The following is a 20,677-nucleotide window of genomic DNA, read 5'->3' as shown; positions in this document are numbered from 1 at the left end:
GACTAGCTTGTTACAAGGTAATGATACGTTATTCTACTGATAGTAAAATAACTAACAGTTAGGGTCCACTCCATCAACTTAAGTTCATGTCCAACACTATTGTTCTGTGCATAACACAATCACAACCCCTAAGATCTGCAGAAGTTACACTTTTTCAAAGCAATCTATCTAGTGTGAGAGTCTTGCATGTTGGTGGGTGCTTGTAGTTTAAAGTAAGAGTTACAAAAGCAGAATTATTTGATTAGAATTACACAGTAATTATTTTTCTCCACAGCATCTTTTTTGAAAATATATACTTTCAGGCATGTCTGCTTTCTTTTATTGATAGAGACAGTGGGGAGAGAAATAGATTTTTTACTGAAAAAGAAGTGGGCCGTGTTTGGACCCCTGCTGAAGGCTTACATGCACACCGAAGACAGGCTTGACTGCTGGACCACCCTGGGCTACAGAGTGCTCTTTCATTCACAGAAACAAGAACAACCAATTCAGTGGAAATCTTTTACCGCAGGAAATGATATCACAGCGAAAGAGAACAGCAGGGAACTGGACCTGTCAAACTCTTTGGTGTCTCAGATGTGTTGATCAACAACATGTCTGCTTTAAACAATTTATTAACTATTTTCCCCAAAAGTGTCCATAAAAAAACATCTCTTTGCACAGGAAGGCTTTATAAAAATTGACGGCAACATAAAAAAAAAATCAACAGATACACTGAGGGTTGTAATGTCAACAAGATGTTCAAAGGAGCTAGGAATGAGGAGGGTCACTGTTAGATTGCAAGGGGGCTATTTCTAGGATGGAGAGTTTTTCCTCGACAGGTCACAGGGTCATGAAAAACTCCTTGGCCCTTAGAAATATGAAGTAATGCACCCATAGCATTCTAAAACAGGAAATACATCAATTTCACAGCTAGTTGTAAGTGATCTGTAGTTTTTACCCAACAGATATAACACCAAAAGGACAGAACATACAACGACGATAGCATAACATTTGTTTTTAGTTAGTTTGTTGTTTGGCACAGTGTGACCAGTGAGTGTTTGGTTAGATGATAAAAATCATATTTTCACTTAAACAGGGTCACAAAATTCAAATTATGAAAATGTCCAGAAATCCTGGTCAATGGAATCCAAGTTCCCCCCGATTATCTACTTCCGAGTCTTGGAGTCACTCAACCAGGATTTCTGAAAATCCCTAGTGTCAATATTAGTACCAGTGGTGTCCATTTAGGAGAAAGTTATCCATTTTAAGTTTCTGTTGTGAAAAATCAGCTTTGTGATTTAGTGAGACTAAATAATTAGGAAGTGATATTGTGCCACTTTTGCTATAGTTGTCATTATATGTCCTGTACTCTATACAGAGGAACATGAGAGAGAATACTTTCCAAAGCTCAATTATTGCATCATATATAAATCCATTCTATTTTCACACAGAAGGCACAATTCTGTCATACATAACTTGTTTGTACAGAAAAAATAACTCCACTTTGAAAGCTTATGAGATACAACACTCACAGTGGATAAAAGACAGCTGACCATGACAAGAACACGGTAAGCCATGCTGACGCCAATTCCAAAATACAAAAGTTATAAAATGCCGTAATATATAAATACAAATATTTACAAAACAGGCACTCTAAGCCAGCGGGGGGGGTTTGTGTGTAGTTCTCATCTCATTTTTCACAACCAGGTAAGAGATCATAGGAACTGTGAGGGTATGGCATACAGATCTGTTAAAGCGATATGATAAGGGTGTATTCAAGCATAAAAATCTAAACTTAAACAACATATAATGCATATAGACATAATTAGAATGGGAATTTGGGAAAAGGCACTGCCATGCCAGTTCTATTCTTTCTGTTTCTATGGATAGACAGAAGCATCAAAGCAGAATATGATCACAATGGCGATGAGAACAGGGAGGATGTGGAAGAACTGGGACATTTCAAAGGCTGGGTTTGCTTCTGCTGGTTTTGTCAAACTAAATACGTCTCCTTATTGGAAGAACTGACAGCTAGTTTGGAAAAATTGCAGGAATTAACAGAATGTACGCGACAGAGCAAAGAGAAAAAAGATACCATAGTGTCCAGCCATCTCCATGATCAAAGCCTCTTTGGCCTGCGCTGAGGACATCTAAATGGCAAACACTTTGATGATAAAACAACAACAACAACAAAACACTACGATGACAGATGGAGGAATCCATGTACATTTCATCTCCTGGGATTCCTGTTGATCAGACGAGCAGCTGCTGGTTATTGGTCATCTTTCTCTCCATCACTCCCTCCTCTCCTGGCCCCATCTCTCCCCTCTCTCTTTTTCCATGTTCCTTCTCTCTAGTAGGGGCCCTTGGAGAGGGGGCCCTTAGGGTTCCACTCTACTGGTTGGCTCATACAGTCAGAGGGGTTACACCGGCCCTCCCTGCCCTTCTGGCCTGGCTGTCCAGGGGTTCCAGGGATTCCAGGGACACCCTGCTGGCCCACGGGCCCGCTGGGGCCCATCTTACCGTAGCCGGGGACACCGGGGACACCTGGGGGGAGAGAGTACAATGACTGATGATGGTAGATAAGGTACCCTTCAAAAACTGGACATGCATTCATTTCAAAAGAGCAGAACAGGTTACAAAGACGACCTTTAGAAACTCTCTCCGAAGGGGCGAGAGTAAGACACCCGTTAGGCTGATGAGAGTCTCACCTGGTGCCCCTGGTGGTCCGCTGTCCCCCATCTCACCAACGCCCTTTTCACCTTTCTGTCCGGTCATACCTCGCGGACCTGTAGACGAGACCAAGGACAGAACTTTTGTGTTGAGCTGAAATCACGAAAGATCACAGCTCACGACTGTCTAACCAGATGGTTCAAATCCTGAAGTCTGATCCTGAATTTGTCAAATCCAATCCATTTCTACGGCTCAGAACCACTTTGTAAGGCGTCCCTGGGTTTGTGATGGCAGTTTGTGGTGTGTTGTGTCTAAGCTGTGTTAGCCACTCCTTAATTATGAATGGTCTGTTTTTAAATGTCTGTCACGATTCCGCCTGGGACCCGGCCCCTCGCGGAGACATCCCAGCTTCGTCTCTCTCGGTCGCCGGGCTTTCGCCGGTCCGCTGGAAAGACTCAATGTACAACATGAACACTGGTTTTTCAACACCACCTTGGCGTCTGGTCCCTGCCTACCTACGCCGTGACAATGACGTCATCAAAATGGTGCCGTCGCGTCTCGACGACAAAGACTTTGCACGCATTAAAGCGAGCGGCGGACTTACCCTGTGGCCCTGGGGGTCCCTGGCGGCCTTCTCTGCCGATCTGTCCTGGTTGACCGGGGACTCCTGGAGACCCATCTCTACCTGGGTTGCCATCTTTCCCTGGAGGCCCAGGGCGACCCGGAGATGACACCTCTTGTGGCTGCTGCATCCGAGACATGAAGTAGGACATTCTCTCTGCGGGAGGGACAGATAGAATCACAGTTGTGGTGTACAATTACAGTTGATAAAACACAGTCGATGAACCAGCTTCCATTCTAGTATGCGGGTCACAGAACCATAATCCATTACCATAGACATATACAATAGAGACAATTTATAAACCACCTAATGACAACCTAGCTTCCATTCTCTTTTGTAGTTAGGAAACTGATAAAGTTCTTACCATCAAAGACCTTAATGACCTGCTGGCGAATAAAGTCCTTGATGTTGTCATAGTTGACCACAGGCTGTATAGAAAGGGAAAGGAAGAAAGAGAGAAAATGGGAGAGACAGACACACACATAAAAATCATAATGGGATGTGTTTGGTCTCTCCACGAAAAATGTATTTCCATTGAGCTCGATGTTTTCTAGTACAAGACTGGGATGAATCTGTGTCTGTGTAACCGGCCTATAAAGTTATTCAATTGCAACAACTAAGTCTCACCTCGTTGCCTGGTGACCCTGGAGGTCCAGGGGACCCTGCAGGGCCTGGTGAGCCTGGAGTGCCCCTCTCTCCCCTGGGTCCCACTGGGCCCATCACAGGAGTATCAGCCTTGGAAGAATAAGCCCCTCCGCCTGGGGGTCCGGGACGGCCTCGCTCCCCTGGGGCGCCTCTCTGACCTGCGGCACCTGGCTCACCCTGATAGAGGTAGGGCGAAAGGACAGGTGAGAGGTATTAAAACCCAACATAATGTTTATGTGGTGGCCACAATGTTTATACCATGCCCCAAAAACATTATCATGAAGACCTTTATAAGGACATTCCTCCAATTAGTAATTTTAGCTTTTTATATAGTACTCAATGCTTTTGATGGAATGAAGACGTTTGTAGAGTGTCCATGTTCAGTCCATATTTTTCAAATTTTTATGGTGCCCGAATGTGTAGGCAGGTGAAGATATTTAATGGATGCATTGTAATCTGATTGTGACAAGACCTGTCTGATCACCACTAGAGATATCCTGACATATTGTGTCTGAATATCTTAGAAGTGTAGAAGGCTCCGGACACACAACTGTTTAAATCATCACCTCTGAAACAGGTAATGCCATTTACCTATGAGAAATGCCTTAAAATAAATAAATACACATTGTTTATTAAGGAAACACTTTGAGTCAAATATTATGTGTAGAGACCAAGAACGCCCCGAGATGTTCAGAACACTCTGGGCTAAGCTTCACGTTCCTGGGTGGTTATAATATCAGCCGGCACAGTGCAACGACGTGTTTGTCTTTTTTGGACATTCCGAGTTCAGCATTACCTGAGAAAACACTTTAGCTGATACAGATCAGGGCCACAATGTATAGTCTCAATGTGGTCACAGAGGACGGAAAAAATAAAAGCATCACACCACAACGTGGAGATGCAACAGCTACAATGTGGGCACACTGAGAATCTGGATGAGATCAAGACAACGATCCCTTTTTTGCGCCAGGTACAAATGAGGCTTTAGTCAATACAACATAACCAGCCCCTGACAGACACCTGTGATTAATGTGGAACAAAGCTGCCCATTGTGAAGGGCTAATGTTTACACGTCACCACCGGACACTGGGCCACCCGATAAAGTGAGAGAGAGGAGAAGGAGAAGAGAGTTTCTCCTCTGTAATCTGTCCCAATGAAGCTAAAAGCCCTGACAATGCTGTCCTGTCATCATGACAAATCACCTCATCTCATGGCCCTGCTCTCTAAGTTAATAGTATTACCGCGGCGACAGAGAATACCTCTATTGGTTACTGTTCTGTAGCTCCCTCGTTTTAGAGCGACTGGAGGGCTCAGTATGAGGCCAGGAGAAGTAAGGTATTTGAGGTGAATATGTGACGATCATCCCAAAAGGAGCTTCCTTAAATGAAGGACGGGCCCCTGTACGCCACCCCATTCCCCTTATCATGAACTAGTTTTGGCCACCTTGAGCTTGTAGTCAGTAGTGAACTTTACATGGTATTGCGTCAAGCCAGGTCAGTGGTCTGGGTTTCAGGAGTAGGCCATAGCGTTGGCCTGAATTGGCGTGTGTGCGGAACGGAATCCTGGTGTGTTGCCTGAGAGATCCGGCATGCATAAACTTACAGATTGGCTCAAGGTGTGGAGCCACATTAATAACTTAAATTGCATTAGTCGTATGCAATATCCCAATTGACCCACAGGGAGGCTGCATCAATTTTCTGGGATGGCATGTATAATGCCGCCTTGTTTTCCTGGCAGATGCCCCCACGCGAAAACCCGCGACCATACCTTTTGACCACACTGTCCATTGTCTCCTGGCTGACCAGGTGCTCCCTGTGAAAGCAGGAGGACAAAAATCAGAGAGCGTTTACGGCCGTGTATTATTCAAATGTGTTCCACTGCACAGCTACATTCATATTTACTGTAATGATGACAAATGGCACATCAGAGAGATTACTCACATCTTTACCCGCTGCTCCATCACTGCCTGGTTCTCCCTGGGAGACAGAGCAGGGACAAGAAAGAAACACAGAGAAAGGAGAGGACGACGGAAGAAAGAAGTTTAGAGAGAAGGAAAGAGAGAAAGGATGGTGAAAACGCAGAGAAAGGAGAGAATGAGAAAGAAGAGAATGTAGGAGAAAATGAAGGAAACAATTAAGGAGAGAATGAGAGAAATAAAAGAGAGAATGAAGAAGAAAATGATCAAGAGAAAGAATGAAATAATGAAGGAAGGAACAAAAGAAGTATAACAGTGGTTAGGATGTATTATCAACTCGTCCCAGCGGTACATACCTGAAATGGAAGTATCACATTCGAAACGTTCGAAAAACAATCCTGAAATCTGACCTGCATTCCTGGATGACCGGGGGGACCAACAGATCCAGTCATCCCCGGAAGCCCACGTTCTCCTGGCTGGCCCTTCTCACCCTTTATGCCCTATACCGACAGACAGGAGAGGCAGGATAGACACGGAGACAGTGTGATGAATAACCTAGCCTGAGACGTATCACTGAAAGGGTACTACTGTAATCTTCAATCATGCCTCTAACTCAGGGTTTTGATACGGGTTCCCTCTACATTACAGCACGTTCGTTATGACATGATTTCCTTTAACTCAGGGTTTTGATACGGGTTCCCTCTACATTACAGCACGTTCGTTATGACATGATTTCCTTTAACTCAGGGCTTTGATACGGGTTCCCACTACATTACAGCACGTTCGTTATGACATGATTTCCTTTAACTCAGGGTTTTGATACGGGTTCCCTCTACATTACAGCACGTTCGTTACGACATGATTTCCTTTAACTCAGGGTTTTGATACGGGTTCCCTCTACATTACAGCACGTTCGTTACGACATGATTTTCTTTAACTCAGGGTTTTGATACAGGTTCCCTCTACACTAAAACACATCCATTACGACATCATTTCCTCTCACCACTCCTACTATGCCGGCTGGTCCCGGAGGTCCCGCTGGTCCCGGAGAACCCTACCGATAATTCACACTCGTTAGTTACGCACGCGTGCGCACACAAGTACATGCGATAAATGGATGACGTAGATCCCACGGATGTGAGGTTGAACTCACAAGGTGTCCTGGGGGGCCCGGTCGACCTTGAGGCCCAGGTGTTCCGGCGTCACCCTGAAAAAGGTCCAAGGTGTCTCTCGGTTTGATTGGCATTTTGTCAAAAAAATTTACATCATTCAGACATCCAACAGCATGAAGTTGTTATAGATCATGAGTGTGAAATGTCACCTCTGGTCCTGGTCTGCCAGCTGGCCCGGGAGGACCTACTGGTCCGGCGTCACCCTGGAGTGGGGAGAAAGATTGGGAGTGGGGAGAAAGATTGGGAGTGGGGAGAAAGATGGGGAGTGGGGAGAAAGATGGGGAGTGGGGAGAAAGATGGGGAGTGGGGAGAAAGATGGAGTGTGGGGAGAAAGATGGAGTGTGGGGAGAAAGATGGAGTGTGTGGAGAATGAGAGAGTGTGGGGAGAATGATAGAGTGTGGGGAGAAAGATGGAGAGTGAGGAGAATGATGGGGAGTGGGGAGAATGATGGGGAGTGTGGGAAGAAAGATGGGGAGAGTGGGGAGAAAGGGGGAGTGTGGGGAGAAAGATGGAGTGTGGGGAGAAAGATGGAGTGTGGGGAGAAAGATGGGGAGTGAGGAGAATGATGGGGAGTGAGGAGAATGATGGGGAGTGAGGAGAATGATGGTTAGTGGGGAGAATGATGGAGAGTGGGGAGAAAGATGGAGAGTGGGGAGAAAGATGGAGAGTGGGGAGAAAGATGGAGAGTGGGGAGAAAGATGGAGTGTGGGGAGGTAGGGATTGAGGGAGAAAGATTGTGAGAGAAGAAAAATGAAAAAGGGGGAAATGGATGGAAGTTAAATGAATACCAGAGAGATTAAGGAAACAATTAAAATAGTTTAGAGGGTATCCAAAAATCCTTAACAAGATATACACAATCAGTTTTAATGTATAGTAGAATACATCACACAGAACCACTAAAGACAGTAATGTGTGTTTTCAGTTGATGCACCTTCTGTCCAGGAAAGCCAGCATGTCCATGTTTCCCTTTGAAACCCTAAAAGCAGAGAAATAAAAGATAACACAATCAGAACATTTAACACAACACATCACACCTCAAAACGCCAAGGATTCAACACAACATATATCACACCTCAAAACGCCCAGGATTCAACATAACATATATCACACCTCAAAACGCCCAGGATTTAACACAACATATATCACACCTCAAAACACCCAGGATTCAAGACAACATATAATACTTTATAATCACCAAGATTGAACACAACACCTATCACACCTCAAAACAAAATATTGTATCACACCTCAAAACATACATAATTCAACACAACAACACATGTCACACCTAAAAACATGCTGCTTCCAACACCTATCACTTGGAAATACATTAATTTGACCACTTTGAAATTTCAACCCTCAAAGAAACTACACAGAAACATTGTTTGTAACTGTGTGCAGTGCGAGCCATTTTCGATAATCTCCCTTTTAACTTAGCGATAAATAATGAGGTCCATTAAGCATACCAAACAAAGACCATTGTGCAAAGAAGAGCAGCTGGGCCAATAACTCAGTAAAAAGCAAACAATTCTGCGGCAATATTCCTGCAGCAACTCAGAGTAGGAGTACTAATGTAGGAAGAGTTTCTCTACATAGATCCATATCAATACCTGATCCGTAGCTCCACTCTGAAATTCTTTATGATTTGCATGCTAACAAGGCACCATTTGGAACACCATCGGTCAGTGTGGAAACTTGGGAGAGATCAGTAGGTGGCGTTCGACAGTAAAACTCAGTGTGAATGTGGTGATTTCCAAAAGGATGACAAGAGAAATGAGATGTGGTATTCCACACAATCCCGATTGGGCGGAAATGGGATCTCAATGTTCGAATGGTCAGTAACAGCATGTATGCGGGTTAATGGAAAGGTCAAAGTGTACTCACTGGAATTCCTCTGGGTCCCACTACCCCTGGAAGTCCTGGCTCTCCCTGAGAGAAAGATGGGGACAGGAAGAAGGGGGACAGAAAGTTGAGGTCAGTTGAAAATATCTTACTTTTCTCTTGCCATCAACAAACATGAATATCAATAGCATTGTGTTTGAGCCTTTTCTTACCCGTAACCCTGGTTTACCATCTTTACCGTCCAATCCCTCAAATCCCTGGGGTCCCTATTTTTTGGAGGGAGGATGCGCGCACACACACACACAGACACACACACAAATCATATTCAATAAAAGTGATGAAAGTGTTAAATGCTTGTCTTTAAGGTTTTAAATGGATTGGCCCCTTTATATCTGTCTGAACTTTGACATCGTCATTCTGCAGCCCGAGCACTAAGGTCAGCTAACCAGTTACTTCTAGTTGTCCCAAAAGCCAGGCTAAAAACAAGAGGGGATCGAGCTTTCGCGGTGGGTGGTCCCATCCTCTGGAATTGCCTACCACTGCATGTTCGAAATGCCCAGACTATATACACTTTTAAGTCCTCGCTAAAGACACACCTTTTTACTCTGGCTTTTAATCCTAGCTGAGTTGGCATCAAATGTCTGTGCTGCAATTTTGTCTGTGTTAGGTGTATCTACGTAATTTTTTACCTGTAAATTTCATATATTTTTTATACTTTGTTATTTTGTCCTGTACAGCACTTTGGTCAACAACAGTTGTTTTAAATGTGATTTATAAATAAAGTTGACATTGACAGTTGACATTAAACAACACACTTATTAACAGTATATGTACATTGTGATAAAGCACACAGGCAAACACATAGACCAACGCACCTGAATGCCAGGGGGCCCAGTAGAGCCTGGAGGTCCAGTTGGACCCTGTGGTCCTGAAGCTCCATCATTACCCTGACAGGAAGCATGAAAGAAACATCCAGAAAGAGAGTGAACAGGCGAGAAAGGGAACAAGAGGCAAGACAGACAGACACAGACATTAAATGGAGATATTTACTTCATCACCACAATTTAGTAGAAACAAGAACTGGAAAAACCTCATTCAAACCTTTTCAGCCTTGGGTCCAGGGGGTCCTTCTCTCCCCTGTTTACCAGGGGGACCAGGCGGGCCCTACAAAATGTCATGAGGGGTTTTAGGAGGCCACGGGTGATGCACATTATAATGGGGTCTGAAGTACCATGCAAATTTGTTTTGTACTGTTCAAATTTGAATTAATAACATGTGAAATATGTTTCTGTTTTGTGTCCTTATTCAGGGCGTAACACATAATAGAAAAATGGGTGACGTTGTAATTATTTGTGCATACTTCACTTTTAGTGCATACTTTGTCATTGTTATCTATTTTTGATTGAGTGGGCTTCCTGTGCAGGACTGAAAGGATGCAAACACTTCCAACTGATTCAACAGGGAAACCAGATGATGTCACTCACCGATGTGCCTGGGAATCCTGGCTGTCCTGGGGAGCCCTAAAAAGGGAAGAAAACCCATAAATGTGTGTGAGTGGAAGGTGCATGTGTGTATGTTTCAGCATGTGTGTTCATTTTCAAAGTAAGTTTAAAATGAATATTTTATTGTAGTATACTTGATTTCCCTTCGGTCCTTCAGAACCCGCCGGTCCTGTGTCTCCTTTGGGACCCTTTGGACAGAAAGCGTGACTTCAATACAACAAACAGACAGCCTGGTTTCAATATGACAAAGAAACAGCCTGGTGTCAATATGACAAACAGACAGCCTGGTTTCAATATGATAAGCAGACAGCCTGGTTTCAATATGACAAACAGACAGCCTGGTTTCAATACAACAAACAGACAGCCTGGTTTCAATACGACAAACAGACAACATCACTGCAAAATGACAGAAAACATTACTGCAACATAACAAACAGAAAGTATTAGACAGAGAGTATTATTTAACATGAGGGACAGACAGAGACCTTAACATGACAGAGAGAGAGCATTACTTTAACATGGCAGAGAGCATTACTGTAACATGGCAGACAGCATGACTTTAACATGGCAGAGAGCATTACTGTAACATGTCAGACAGAGAACTATACTTTAACATGACAGACAGCATTACTTAAAACATGAACACAGACATGAAACAGAAAAGAGAACTTTCTCCAGGGGACAAGATGGTGATGTAGTAACAAAGCGGGAGATGTGGGGGATGTAGGGATGTTGTTAAGGATGGTAAGTACTAATAATGAAGAATAAATGGGATGAGGCTTGGAAGAGGTTACAGAAAACAGAATATAGAGACGAGGGATAAAAGGGGTGGGGAGAAAAGGGTGTTGGATGAGTTTAAGGATGATAGGTTATAGGGGGGGATTAAGAAGCAGGGATGAGGTTACGCACTGCTACTCCAGCTTGCCCCTGGTATCCTGGGTTGCCTGGTGGACCCTGTAAAAGAAAAGCCAAGGATAAGACATAAACTCAATGTAATAATGAAAAAATCCCCAACCAATAGAATAAATGTCACTTGCTCTATGTGTGGAATTGTGGTATGAATGTACTTTGTTATACAGTGGATATAAATTCTACACACCCCTGTTAAAATGTCAGGTTATTGTGATGTAAAAGAATGAGACAAAGATAAATCATGTCAGAACTTTTTCCACCTAAAATGTGACCCATAACGTGAACAATCCAGTTGAAAAACAAACTGAAAACTTTGAGGGTGAATTTTTTTAAATAAAAAACTCACAATAATCTGGTTGCATAAGTGTGCACAACCTTAAACTAATACTTTATTAAAGCACCTTTTGATTTTTATTACAGCACTCAGTCTTTTTGGGTAGGAGTCCATTAGCATGGCACATCTTGATGTGGCAATATTTGCCCACTCTTCTTTGCAAAAGCGCTCCAAATCTGTCAGATTGCAAAGACATCTCCTGTGCACAGCCCTCTTGAACATCTCTTCAAATGTTCAATTGGATTCAGGTCTGGGCTCTGGCTGGGCCATTCAAAAACCTTAATCTTCTTCTGGTGAAGCCATGCTTTTGTGGATTTGGATGTGTGCTTTGGGTCATTGTCGAGCTGAAAGGTGAACTTCCTCTTCATCTTCAGCTTTCTAAAAGACGCCTGAAGGTTTTGTGGCAAAATTGCCTGGTATTTGGAACAGTTCATTCTTCCCTCCACCCTCACTAAGGCACCGGTTTCAGCTGAAGAAAAACTACCCCAAAGCATGATGCGGCCACCAACATGCTTCACTGTGGGTATAGTGTTTTTTGGATGATGTGTAGTGTTGTTTTTGCGCCAAACATACCTTTTGGAATTATGGCCAAAAAGTTCAACCTTGGTTTCATCAGACAATAACAAATTTTTCCACGTGCTTTTGGGGGACTTGATGTTTGTTTTTGCAAACTTCAGCCGGGCTTGGATGTTTTTCATTGTAAGAAAAGGCTTCCGTCTTGCCACTCTACCCCATAGCCCATTCATATTCAAGAATATGGGAGATTGTTGTCACATGAAGCACACAGCCAGTACTTGACATATAAATTCCCGCAGTTCCATTAAATTTTGAAGGCCTCTTGGAAGCCTCCCTGGCCAGTTTTCTCCTCGTTTTTTCATACATTTTGGAGGGATGTCCAGCTCTTGGTAATGTCTCGTTTGTGCCATATTTTCTCCACTTGATGATGACTGTCTTCACTGTGTTCCATGGTATATCTAATGCTTTGGAAATTATTTTGTACCCTTCTACTGACTGATATCTTTCAACAATGAGATCCTTCTGATGCTTTGGTAGCTCTCTGCAGACCATGGCTTTTGCTCTGAGATTCAACTAAGAAAATATCAGGAAACTCCTACTAGAACAGCTGAACTTTATTTGTGATTAATCAGATTCACTTTAAACGATGGCAGGTGTGTAATGACTTCTGTGCAGACTTATGAAACCCGGTTATTGTAAGGTTCTTATTTTTATTTCTCCTCTGACTTGTTTCGGGTGACATTTCTTTAATATCAAAACACTATACGAATGGCTAGATTGATACACGTCAGCTTATATCCATTTTCTGGCTATCCACATGAATTAAAATCTGTAGTTTTCAACAACTGTATTTGTGTTTACCGATTCTCCTTTAGTTCCTGAAGTACCTGGGGTCCCTCGATCACCCTTCAGGCCCTGTCAATGAATGTATCAATGTGTTAATAAACCCATGATTATGTTCAATAAGTTAATCCATCTAAGCGTAATGAAACAGGACGTTGTTGCATCTTACAGGAAGTCCAGGTTGTCCCATAGAACCCGGGTATCCAGGAGTCCCAGGAGAGCCCTAAGACAAATCAAGAAGATGCAGAAATAAAACAGAAGCAGAACCTGACCCAACATGTATTCATGGCTGTACCCGAGACTCACCATTTCTCCCTTCAAACCCGGTGGTCCAGCTAGCCCTCTTTCTCCCTGTTGACCCTGGAGACATAGAGGGGGGCGGGGTAAGCGAGAGAGGCGAGAGGTCAGAATAGAGCGAGTGAGAAGAAAATGGTGAAGAGGGAGGAGTGAGATGGGAGGGGGAGGGGGTGAGGAAAGTGGAGAGGGGGAAAGTAGAGGCCAAGCAGAAAAAAAAAGAGATCACTTAAAGAGAGTGAAATGAGCGTTGTAACTTCCGCATAAGAGCCAGCCGTGTCTCATCTCCCTCCATCATCTTAGCAGTGTAGTTACACATTTCCCATACTCCTGGGAGGGAGAGAGGCAACGTAGCACGCTAAATGAAATATGGATCACCCTGTCGTCATCTGTATTCCGCAGGAGCCGTAACTTTGGCCCAGGCAGGCACGTACACACACCCACTGGCGGACGCACGTGCCCCCCACAGATAAACCAGTCACCCCGGGCCATCCAAGGACACGCCAAGTCAATACTGAACAAGGGGGACGGCAAAGTGTCCTTTCCTGTTTCCCACGGAGGAGTTCTAAATCCAACCACATCTGTTCCTCCCCGGACCCGCTGCTCTCTCAGTGGGCTTTCAAAGCAGGAGCTGGGGATCCCTCACCATGACCAATTCATACTGACACCCTTTAAGCCAGTCCAGCTCTCCACAAACCAGCTATTCATTTTGGACCCGTATTGATTTTCATAATGCAGTCAATGTCATTCAGGCCACAACTTTCCCTTACGTTTCTTCTTTGTGTCAGTCCCCATCTTTCGGCCACAATCCCCACCACCCCCCGTCCTCCGCCCCCCTTCTCTCTTCTGTTCTGTGAGGATAACTGACAGCATAAGACCATTCACATCCCTGTTATTGATTCAGCCGAATGCCTTATCAATGCAGCTGAGTTTCATTACAATGAAAAATCCATCTTTCTCAGCTGCTACTATTTAATCAGAGAGAAAATTAAACAAAGCGGACCTTGGCAGACACAGGCTCTCCACGCGCACACTCACGCATGCACAAACCCTACCCTAACATTTCAAAATGGATTCCATGCTGGGCTCGCACCGTTCATCCATTACCGATTTCCATTCTGCTAAAACAATGGGATGATATGGGATGGGGGGGGGGGTGGCAGGCTGACGCTCTCCATCACTTAGACAGGGGAGATAATTGAACAACTAGCGAGACAATGGAATGGTTTCCTCATCTGAAATAACTTTCATTAAGAGCTGGAGAGATGGAGATGACAAGTACCAGCGGCTCCCCGGGGAGAGAAACATTCAACACTCACAGTGTTTATGCTTTTTCAAAGCAGAACGGAGATGCGGAGTGAGAGACAGAATCAAAGAGACAAAGAGAGTAAGAGACACAGAGAGAGAAACAAAAAGAGGCACTGAGAGTTTCAAATACAGAAAAACATATACACACACTCTCGCCATCACACTCTCTCTCTCTATCTCTCTCTCTCTCAGGTGTGTAAATAGTACAGTACACTCACAGGTAAGCCAGATGAACCTTGAGGACCAGGGAAGCCAGGAGGACCCTGTGGAAAAGAAACAGGCAATAGGAGGGGCAGCTAAAACAACACAACTATATTCTGATGTCCTGAACCAAACAATTCTTATTATAGACAGCAACACTGACCCTAGCCTGTAACTCACTATACTATCTTACTCCAGCCTGTAAATACTAGAACTGTCTGCACACGTATACTCATTGGAAATAGCGGACATGGGTTATTTCCTGATTCGCTACCTTCTCTCCAAGTCAGCACTTGTACACTTTGCGTTAGTGAATCAAAAGCCTTTGATTGGTGTTATCATTGGCTAGAGCAAGTCTTTGGCAGAGAGGTGTGGAGAATCGGAATGGGGCCGAATTTAAATGAAAGCATGTGCACTTCTGAGACACACCACTAGAGGGGTCTATGACCTCATATGTGAAGTACCACAGTGAAGTATCTTCCTTCTACTTAATACCTCAACGATTAGGCTTTATATGAAACACAGGCCACGTAAACACTGTGGCCCTGGTCCAACACTGCGGAAATTCAGACATCCAGGAAGTTGTCTAAGCACTGATCTAATACAATGGAATGGATGAAAGCAGGGCATGTTTATAGCTTTCCCCGATCCAGGCATGTTCAGATGAGTGATTTCTTCCAAGAAAGGTAGGAAAGACACATTTTCAAGTAGTTGAACATGTCCCAAAATAATGACTTGGTACTGCAGTAGCAACAGAACTCTAGCCTTGAGCTTTTGTAGCACAGTATTTGAAATGGTTCAGAAATAGACTTTGCCATTCCATTGTGACAATCACAGTATAAACAGAAGAACATCTGTGACCAATTAAAATTCAGGCAAGCACAAAGTCAGTAGAAGAGCCAATCTCTCCACTAGAGAATAAAGAAGCCAGTAAAGACAGAACGAGATCTCAGACAGAAAGGAGTGCTCTGTAATAGGGACACGAGTCTGGTGAAAGATGGCCATGGAAAACCCTGACTATTGAAATACGACCTCCTTCTCTTCACAGACACAAAGCTGTAACAAGGCCTTTTTGAAGCATCGTAATGGGTACACAAAACCTACATGAAGTGTTATAATATCTTATACCCTCTTGTAGTTGAACTCACCATATTTCCTGGGATGCCAGCTTGTCCCCTTTGCCCCATGGGGCCCTAGGAAATTTAGACAAAAAGGCACTTCTTGTAAGAATTTCATTATACCAAAACACATAGCATGAATATTTAATAACCAATGCAGGCACACACACACACACAGACACACACACACACACACAACACACTTACTGGCTCCCCCCTTATTCCAGGGGGTCCTTGTTGTCCCGGGTGTCCTGGAATTCCTGGTCCGCAGCCTCCATTAGTGGTAGTGACAGACTACATACGTATAACAAGGAATGGATCAGTGTGTGTGTATGTGTGCACGTGTGTGTGGTTGTGTGTATGTGTGTGTGTGTGCATGTGTGGTTGTGTGTATGTGTGTGTGTTTGTGTGTGTCTGTGTGTGCGTGTATGTGCGTGTGTGTGTGGTTGGGTGGTTGTGTGTGTGGGCGTGCGTGCATGTGTGTGTGTATGTGCGTGCGTGTGTGTGTGTATGTGCGTGCGTGTGTGTGTCTATGTGTGCGTATGTGTGCGTGTGTGCATGTGTGTGTGTGTGCGTGCGCGCGTGTGTGTGGTTGCGTGTATGTGTGTATGCGCGTGCATGTGTGTGTGTGTGTATGTGTGTGCGTGTATGTGTGCGTGTGTGTGTATGTGTGCGTGTCTTACAGGCATCTGTGCAGCCTCCTCCCTCTGAAGTCGATGGTTTAAGAAACACTGTAACCAATATGGAGGTTAAAGGTCAGGACTGTTCCAGCTGTCCCCAATGACCCTGTCCCCCATCCACCAACTCACCTTTTCACAGCCGTCCTGGCCTAAGCCGGGCTTGCCCTCATCTACTTTCTCTTCCTTGGTGCCTGCCATTCCAGGCACACCCGGCAAACCCTTGGTGCAGTCGACGCATCCCTCCTGCGGACAGAGGACACGCACTTCCTGACATGATGCGCGCACGTGCTCATTTGTGCGCCGCATGGCTACAGTGAACCTGCACGCTGTCGTTTGGTCTCTTCACATTACAGTACGCTAGCACAGTTCAATGAGATACGCAGAATTCCCCACAGTGCCTTAGCATCATACCTCTCCATCCCCTCCGCTCGTGTCTTGATCCTGAGGAAGCCTCAGGTGCTGGGGGAGAAGAGGGGGAGGGGGCTAAGAGGGGGAAGGAGATTTCAGGGGTGGGGGGGAGAAGAAAGTCAGTGAACGAGGGTGTAAAAAGGCTCCAAGGATAAATTGCCCTTAGGTACTGATCAAAGACCATCTGATATCCTTTCAAAACCATAACCTTAAGGTCGAGGCCAAACTGGTTTCTATCCTTGATTTCTGTTGGTCGGAGGAGATATACACATCCATGCAAGATCGGATGAGTTGAACTTTTGGACAGATTTTTTTAACCAATTACACACACCACACAGATTATGGACCAATATCAATCTGGTTTCCGTTGTTTATGACAGGCAGATCAGCACCTCAGTCCTGAGGGAGGGTTTATTTCAACAGTAGTCTTAGATCAGCATCCAGGAAAACTTCATCCTTCCTGTGAAATATTTCGGTGGTGTAATATTGTAATTTAAGAGGATTCGACTCTTGCTTCATTCACATTAAATGCAATACAATACATATTGGTTGCAGTGCATTCAATATTTAACATGGCTTCTAAATGCAGTAATGCTCCAGCGTAAACACTCTCCAATTAAGATATGAAATATATAGAGTACACCATCTAGATCTGGATAAATATAGTTTATGGAGCTCCAGTTACAGCTCATAATCAAGGCTGTCCTGATTATGTCAGAAGTCGACTGTACTTTAACTTAAGGGAAATTATGATGATCATTAAATGTAAGGGGGCATTTGATTTGATAAACATTCCATTTAGAACATTTAGAAGCACATACGACCTGTGTCGTGCACTACAGAGCCACATAGGGCACTAGAGAATATGGCGTCATTTGGGATGAGCCAGAGAAGACATGAGACAGAAAACAAAATGAAGCAGGTTGGTAGTCGAGTCCAGGACTGTCATTCACTGTAGTTTCATAAGCCAACACAAATTTAGGAGTTGAGGGTTGAGACAGCTAGTCATAATCAGATTCACCATATCAAAATGACTCTGGTCTATTATGGAGAACTCAAGAATATACATGGCACATGAGTCCTGAGAATGGCGTGGCCAAGTGATGTCCTCGAATTATACACGACGAACAAACTGATAACAAAGTCAAATAAGAAACAAAACGATTGAAACCCATTACAAGACGACAGGCATTCATGTCTGAGGTTCGTTGTTGAAGTCCTAAAGTGGTGCCCTGAAACATGATGTACTGCTCCAATTACACCCGGAAACTTTTTCACGGTGTAACACCTCTATATTTGAGCAGTGGAGCCCTTTATTGGAGCAGTGGAGATAACCTGTAAATTGCACTTAGCCTGGTTTCAAACCCATTTACATGTAAAACCTTTTGGCTTTGTTCAAATGTCGGTTATCAGCCAGAAGGGCACATTTCAGCTAGCATGGTGCAGACCATTAGCTTTGATAAATGAAAGCTGTGTGCATTAACAGGACCTCTCAGAAAGTGTCATTGTATGTCAATGATATTCGCATTCAATACCCGTCTATTTAAATACACTGCACATTCGTTAAAACGTTCTTTGATCCTTTTTAAATTGATTCATTTCCAGTCAACTAACTTGCCTGTAGAATTATGTTTCTGATTAAGTTTTGAGGGTTTTAAGGATACGTTTATACTCAGCTAAGATTAAGCAAAAAGTGAATTAAGAATTATGCTAAGAGAGAATCATTTAAATAGTCTTTTGTTAGGGGTTTAAATACATTGACATATAACATGCAGGTAGGCCCATGGAGCAAAGCTGGGTCTGACAGTCTGTTTGTCTGCTGATGTTAGGACTGTGCATATGTCTGCGCATGTGTGTCTGTGTGAGAGTGTGTGTGTGTGTGTGTGTGAGCAAAGCCAAGCTTCCATTGTGGGGTATCTGATAATTTCACTGTACTCAGCATGACAGGCCTGGACTGAAGAGTGCAAAAAAGCTCTCAAAACTCAAACTAATGGCTGCACACACTGCATTTACAACACTACGCCAATAGTGTCTGTATTAATGTGTGTGTGTGTGTGTGTGTGTGTGTGCGTGCTGTTAGGGCACAAATGAATTGTATAAGACTTTCTGAAAGACAAAAAGTGCATTTCAAGAAAAAAGTAATTTTGCAGACAAAATAAATTAACCCTATACAGTGCGGGGAACAGGTTTTTGCAGGTTTTCCCACTTACAAAGCATGTAGAGGTCTGTAATTTTTATCATAGGTACACTTCAACTGTGAGAGACGGAATCTAAAACAAAAATCCAGAAAATGTGCATTGAATGCAAATTATTAATTAGCATTTTATTGCATGACATAAGTATTTGATCACCTACCAACCAGTAAGAATTCCGTCTCTCACAGACCTGTTAGTTTTTCTTTAAGAAGCCCCCCTGTTCTCCACTCATTACCTGTATTAACTGCACCTGTTTGAACTCGTTACCTGTATAGAAGACACCTGTCCACACACTCAATCAAACAGACTCCAAACTCTCCACAATGGCCAAGACCAGAGAGCTGTGTAAGGACATCAGGGATAAAATTGTAGACCTGCACAAGGCTGGGATGGGCTACAGGACAATAGGCAAGCAGCTTGGTGAGAAGGCAACAACTGTTGGCGCAATTATTAGAAGTTCAAGATGACGGTCAATGTCCCTCCGTCTGGGGCTCCATGCAAGATCTCACCCCATGGGGCCTCAATGATCATGAGGAAGGTGAGGGATCAGCCCAGAACTACACGGCAGGACCTGGTCAATGACCTGAAGAGAGCTGGGACCACAGTCTCAAAGAAAACCATTAGTAACACACTAAGCCTTCATGGATTAAAATCCTGCAGCGCACGCAAGGTCCCCCTGCTCAAGCTAGCGCATGTCCAGGCCCGTCTGAAGTTTGCCAATGACCATCTGGATGATCCAGAGGAGGAATGGGAGAAGGTCATGTGGTCTGATGAGACGAAAATAGAGCTTTTTGGTCTAAACTCCACTCGCCGTGTTTGGAGGAAGAAGAAGGATGAGCACAACCCCAATAACACCATCCCAACCGTGAAGCATGGAGGCGGAAACCCGAAACACACAGCCAGGGCAACTAAGGAGTGACTCCGTAAGAAGCATCTCAAGGTCCTGGAGTGGTCTAGCCAGTCTCTAGACCTGAACCTAATAGAAAATCTTTTGAGGGAGCTGAAAGTCTGTATTGCCCAGCGACAGCCTCGAAACCTGAAGAAGGTCTGTATGGAGGAGCGGGCCAAAATCCCTGCTGCAGTGTGTGCAATCCTAGTCAAGAACTAAGTTTCGTATGATCTCTGTAATTGCAAACACAGGTTTCTGTACCAAATATTAAGTTCTGCTTTTCTGATGTATCAAATACTTATGTCATGCAATAAAATGCAAATTAATTATTTAAAAATCATACAATTTGATTTTCTGGATTTTTGTTTTAGATTCCGTCACTCACAGTTGAAGAGTACTTATGATAAATATCACAGACTTCTACATGCTTTACCTGCAAAATCGGCAGTGTATCAAATACTTGTTCTCCCCATTGTATCTGTCTTAAATGCAGTGCCGCCTGAAGGCCCGAAGATCACGGCCATCCAATATTGGTTTTCAGCCTTGTACCTTGCATACAGAGATTTCTCCGGATTCTCTGAATCTTTGAATGATTTTGTACCGTGAAATGAGATTCCCAAACTACTTG

The 20,677-nt window shown here is 43.9% G+C and overlaps 1 protein-coding gene across 4 annotated transcripts in view; it reads right to left on the bottom strand.

The window, feature by feature from the left end:
- Positions 1-303: 303 nt before the first annotated feature.
- Positions 304-20,677, bottom strand: part of col16a1 (collagen, type XVI, alpha 1) — an 84,049-nt gene continuing 63,675 nt past the window's right edge. For all 4 annotated transcript variants that reach the window (XM_013135548.4, XM_013135550.4, XM_013135549.4 and 1 more), the window contains 28 exons: positions 16,969-17,040; positions 16,687-16,800; positions 16,561-16,608; positions 16,085-16,171; positions 15,908-15,952; positions 14,777-14,821; positions 13,263-13,316; positions 13,126-13,179; positions 12,975-13,028; positions 11,261-11,305; positions 10,486-10,539; positions 10,334-10,369; positions 9,951-10,013; positions 9,725-9,796; positions 9,062-9,115; positions 8,892-8,936; positions 7,939-7,983; positions 7,156-7,209; positions 6,988-7,041; positions 6,838-6,888; positions 6,245-6,334; positions 5,860-5,895; positions 5,687-5,731; positions 3,902-4,096; positions 3,639-3,702; positions 3,257-3,430; positions 2,691-2,768; positions 304-2,526 (listed from right to left, as the gene is read on the bottom strand). In XM_013135548.4, coding sequence (XP_012991002.1) covers positions 2,333-2,526; positions 2,691-2,768; positions 3,257-3,430; positions 3,639-3,702; positions 3,902-4,096; positions 5,687-5,731; positions 5,860-5,895; positions 6,245-6,334; positions 6,838-6,888; positions 6,988-7,041; positions 7,156-7,209; positions 7,939-7,983; positions 8,892-8,936; positions 9,062-9,115; positions 9,725-9,796; positions 9,951-10,013; positions 10,334-10,369; positions 10,486-10,539; positions 11,261-11,305; positions 12,975-13,028; positions 13,126-13,179; positions 13,263-13,316; positions 14,777-14,821; positions 15,908-15,952; positions 16,085-16,171; positions 16,561-16,608; positions 16,687-16,800; positions 16,969-17,040 — 2,022 coding nt within the window. In that variant the 3' untranslated portion in view covers positions 304-2,332. The remainder of the gene's footprint in view (positions 2,527-2,690; positions 2,769-3,256; positions 3,431-3,638; positions 3,703-3,901; positions 4,097-5,686; positions 5,732-5,859; positions 5,896-6,244; positions 6,335-6,837; positions 6,889-6,987; positions 7,042-7,155; positions 7,210-7,938; positions 7,984-8,891; positions 8,937-9,061; positions 9,116-9,724; positions 9,797-9,950; positions 10,014-10,333; positions 10,370-10,485; positions 10,540-11,260; positions 11,306-12,974; positions 13,029-13,125; positions 13,180-13,262; positions 13,317-14,776; positions 14,822-15,907; positions 15,953-16,084; positions 16,172-16,560; positions 16,609-16,686; positions 16,801-16,968; positions 17,041-20,677) is intronic.

Source organism: Esox lucius, chromosome 10, assembly GCF_011004845.1.
Source record: "Esox lucius isolate fEsoLuc1 chromosome 10, fEsoLuc1.pri, whole genome shotgun sequence".
In the NCBI taxonomy this organism is placed as follows: domain Eukaryota; kingdom Metazoa; phylum Chordata; class Actinopteri; order Esociformes; family Esocidae; genus Esox; species Esox lucius.
The sequence above is the reverse complement of the archived record's forward strand: the minus strand, read 5'-3'. Positions and strand labels throughout refer to the sequence as shown.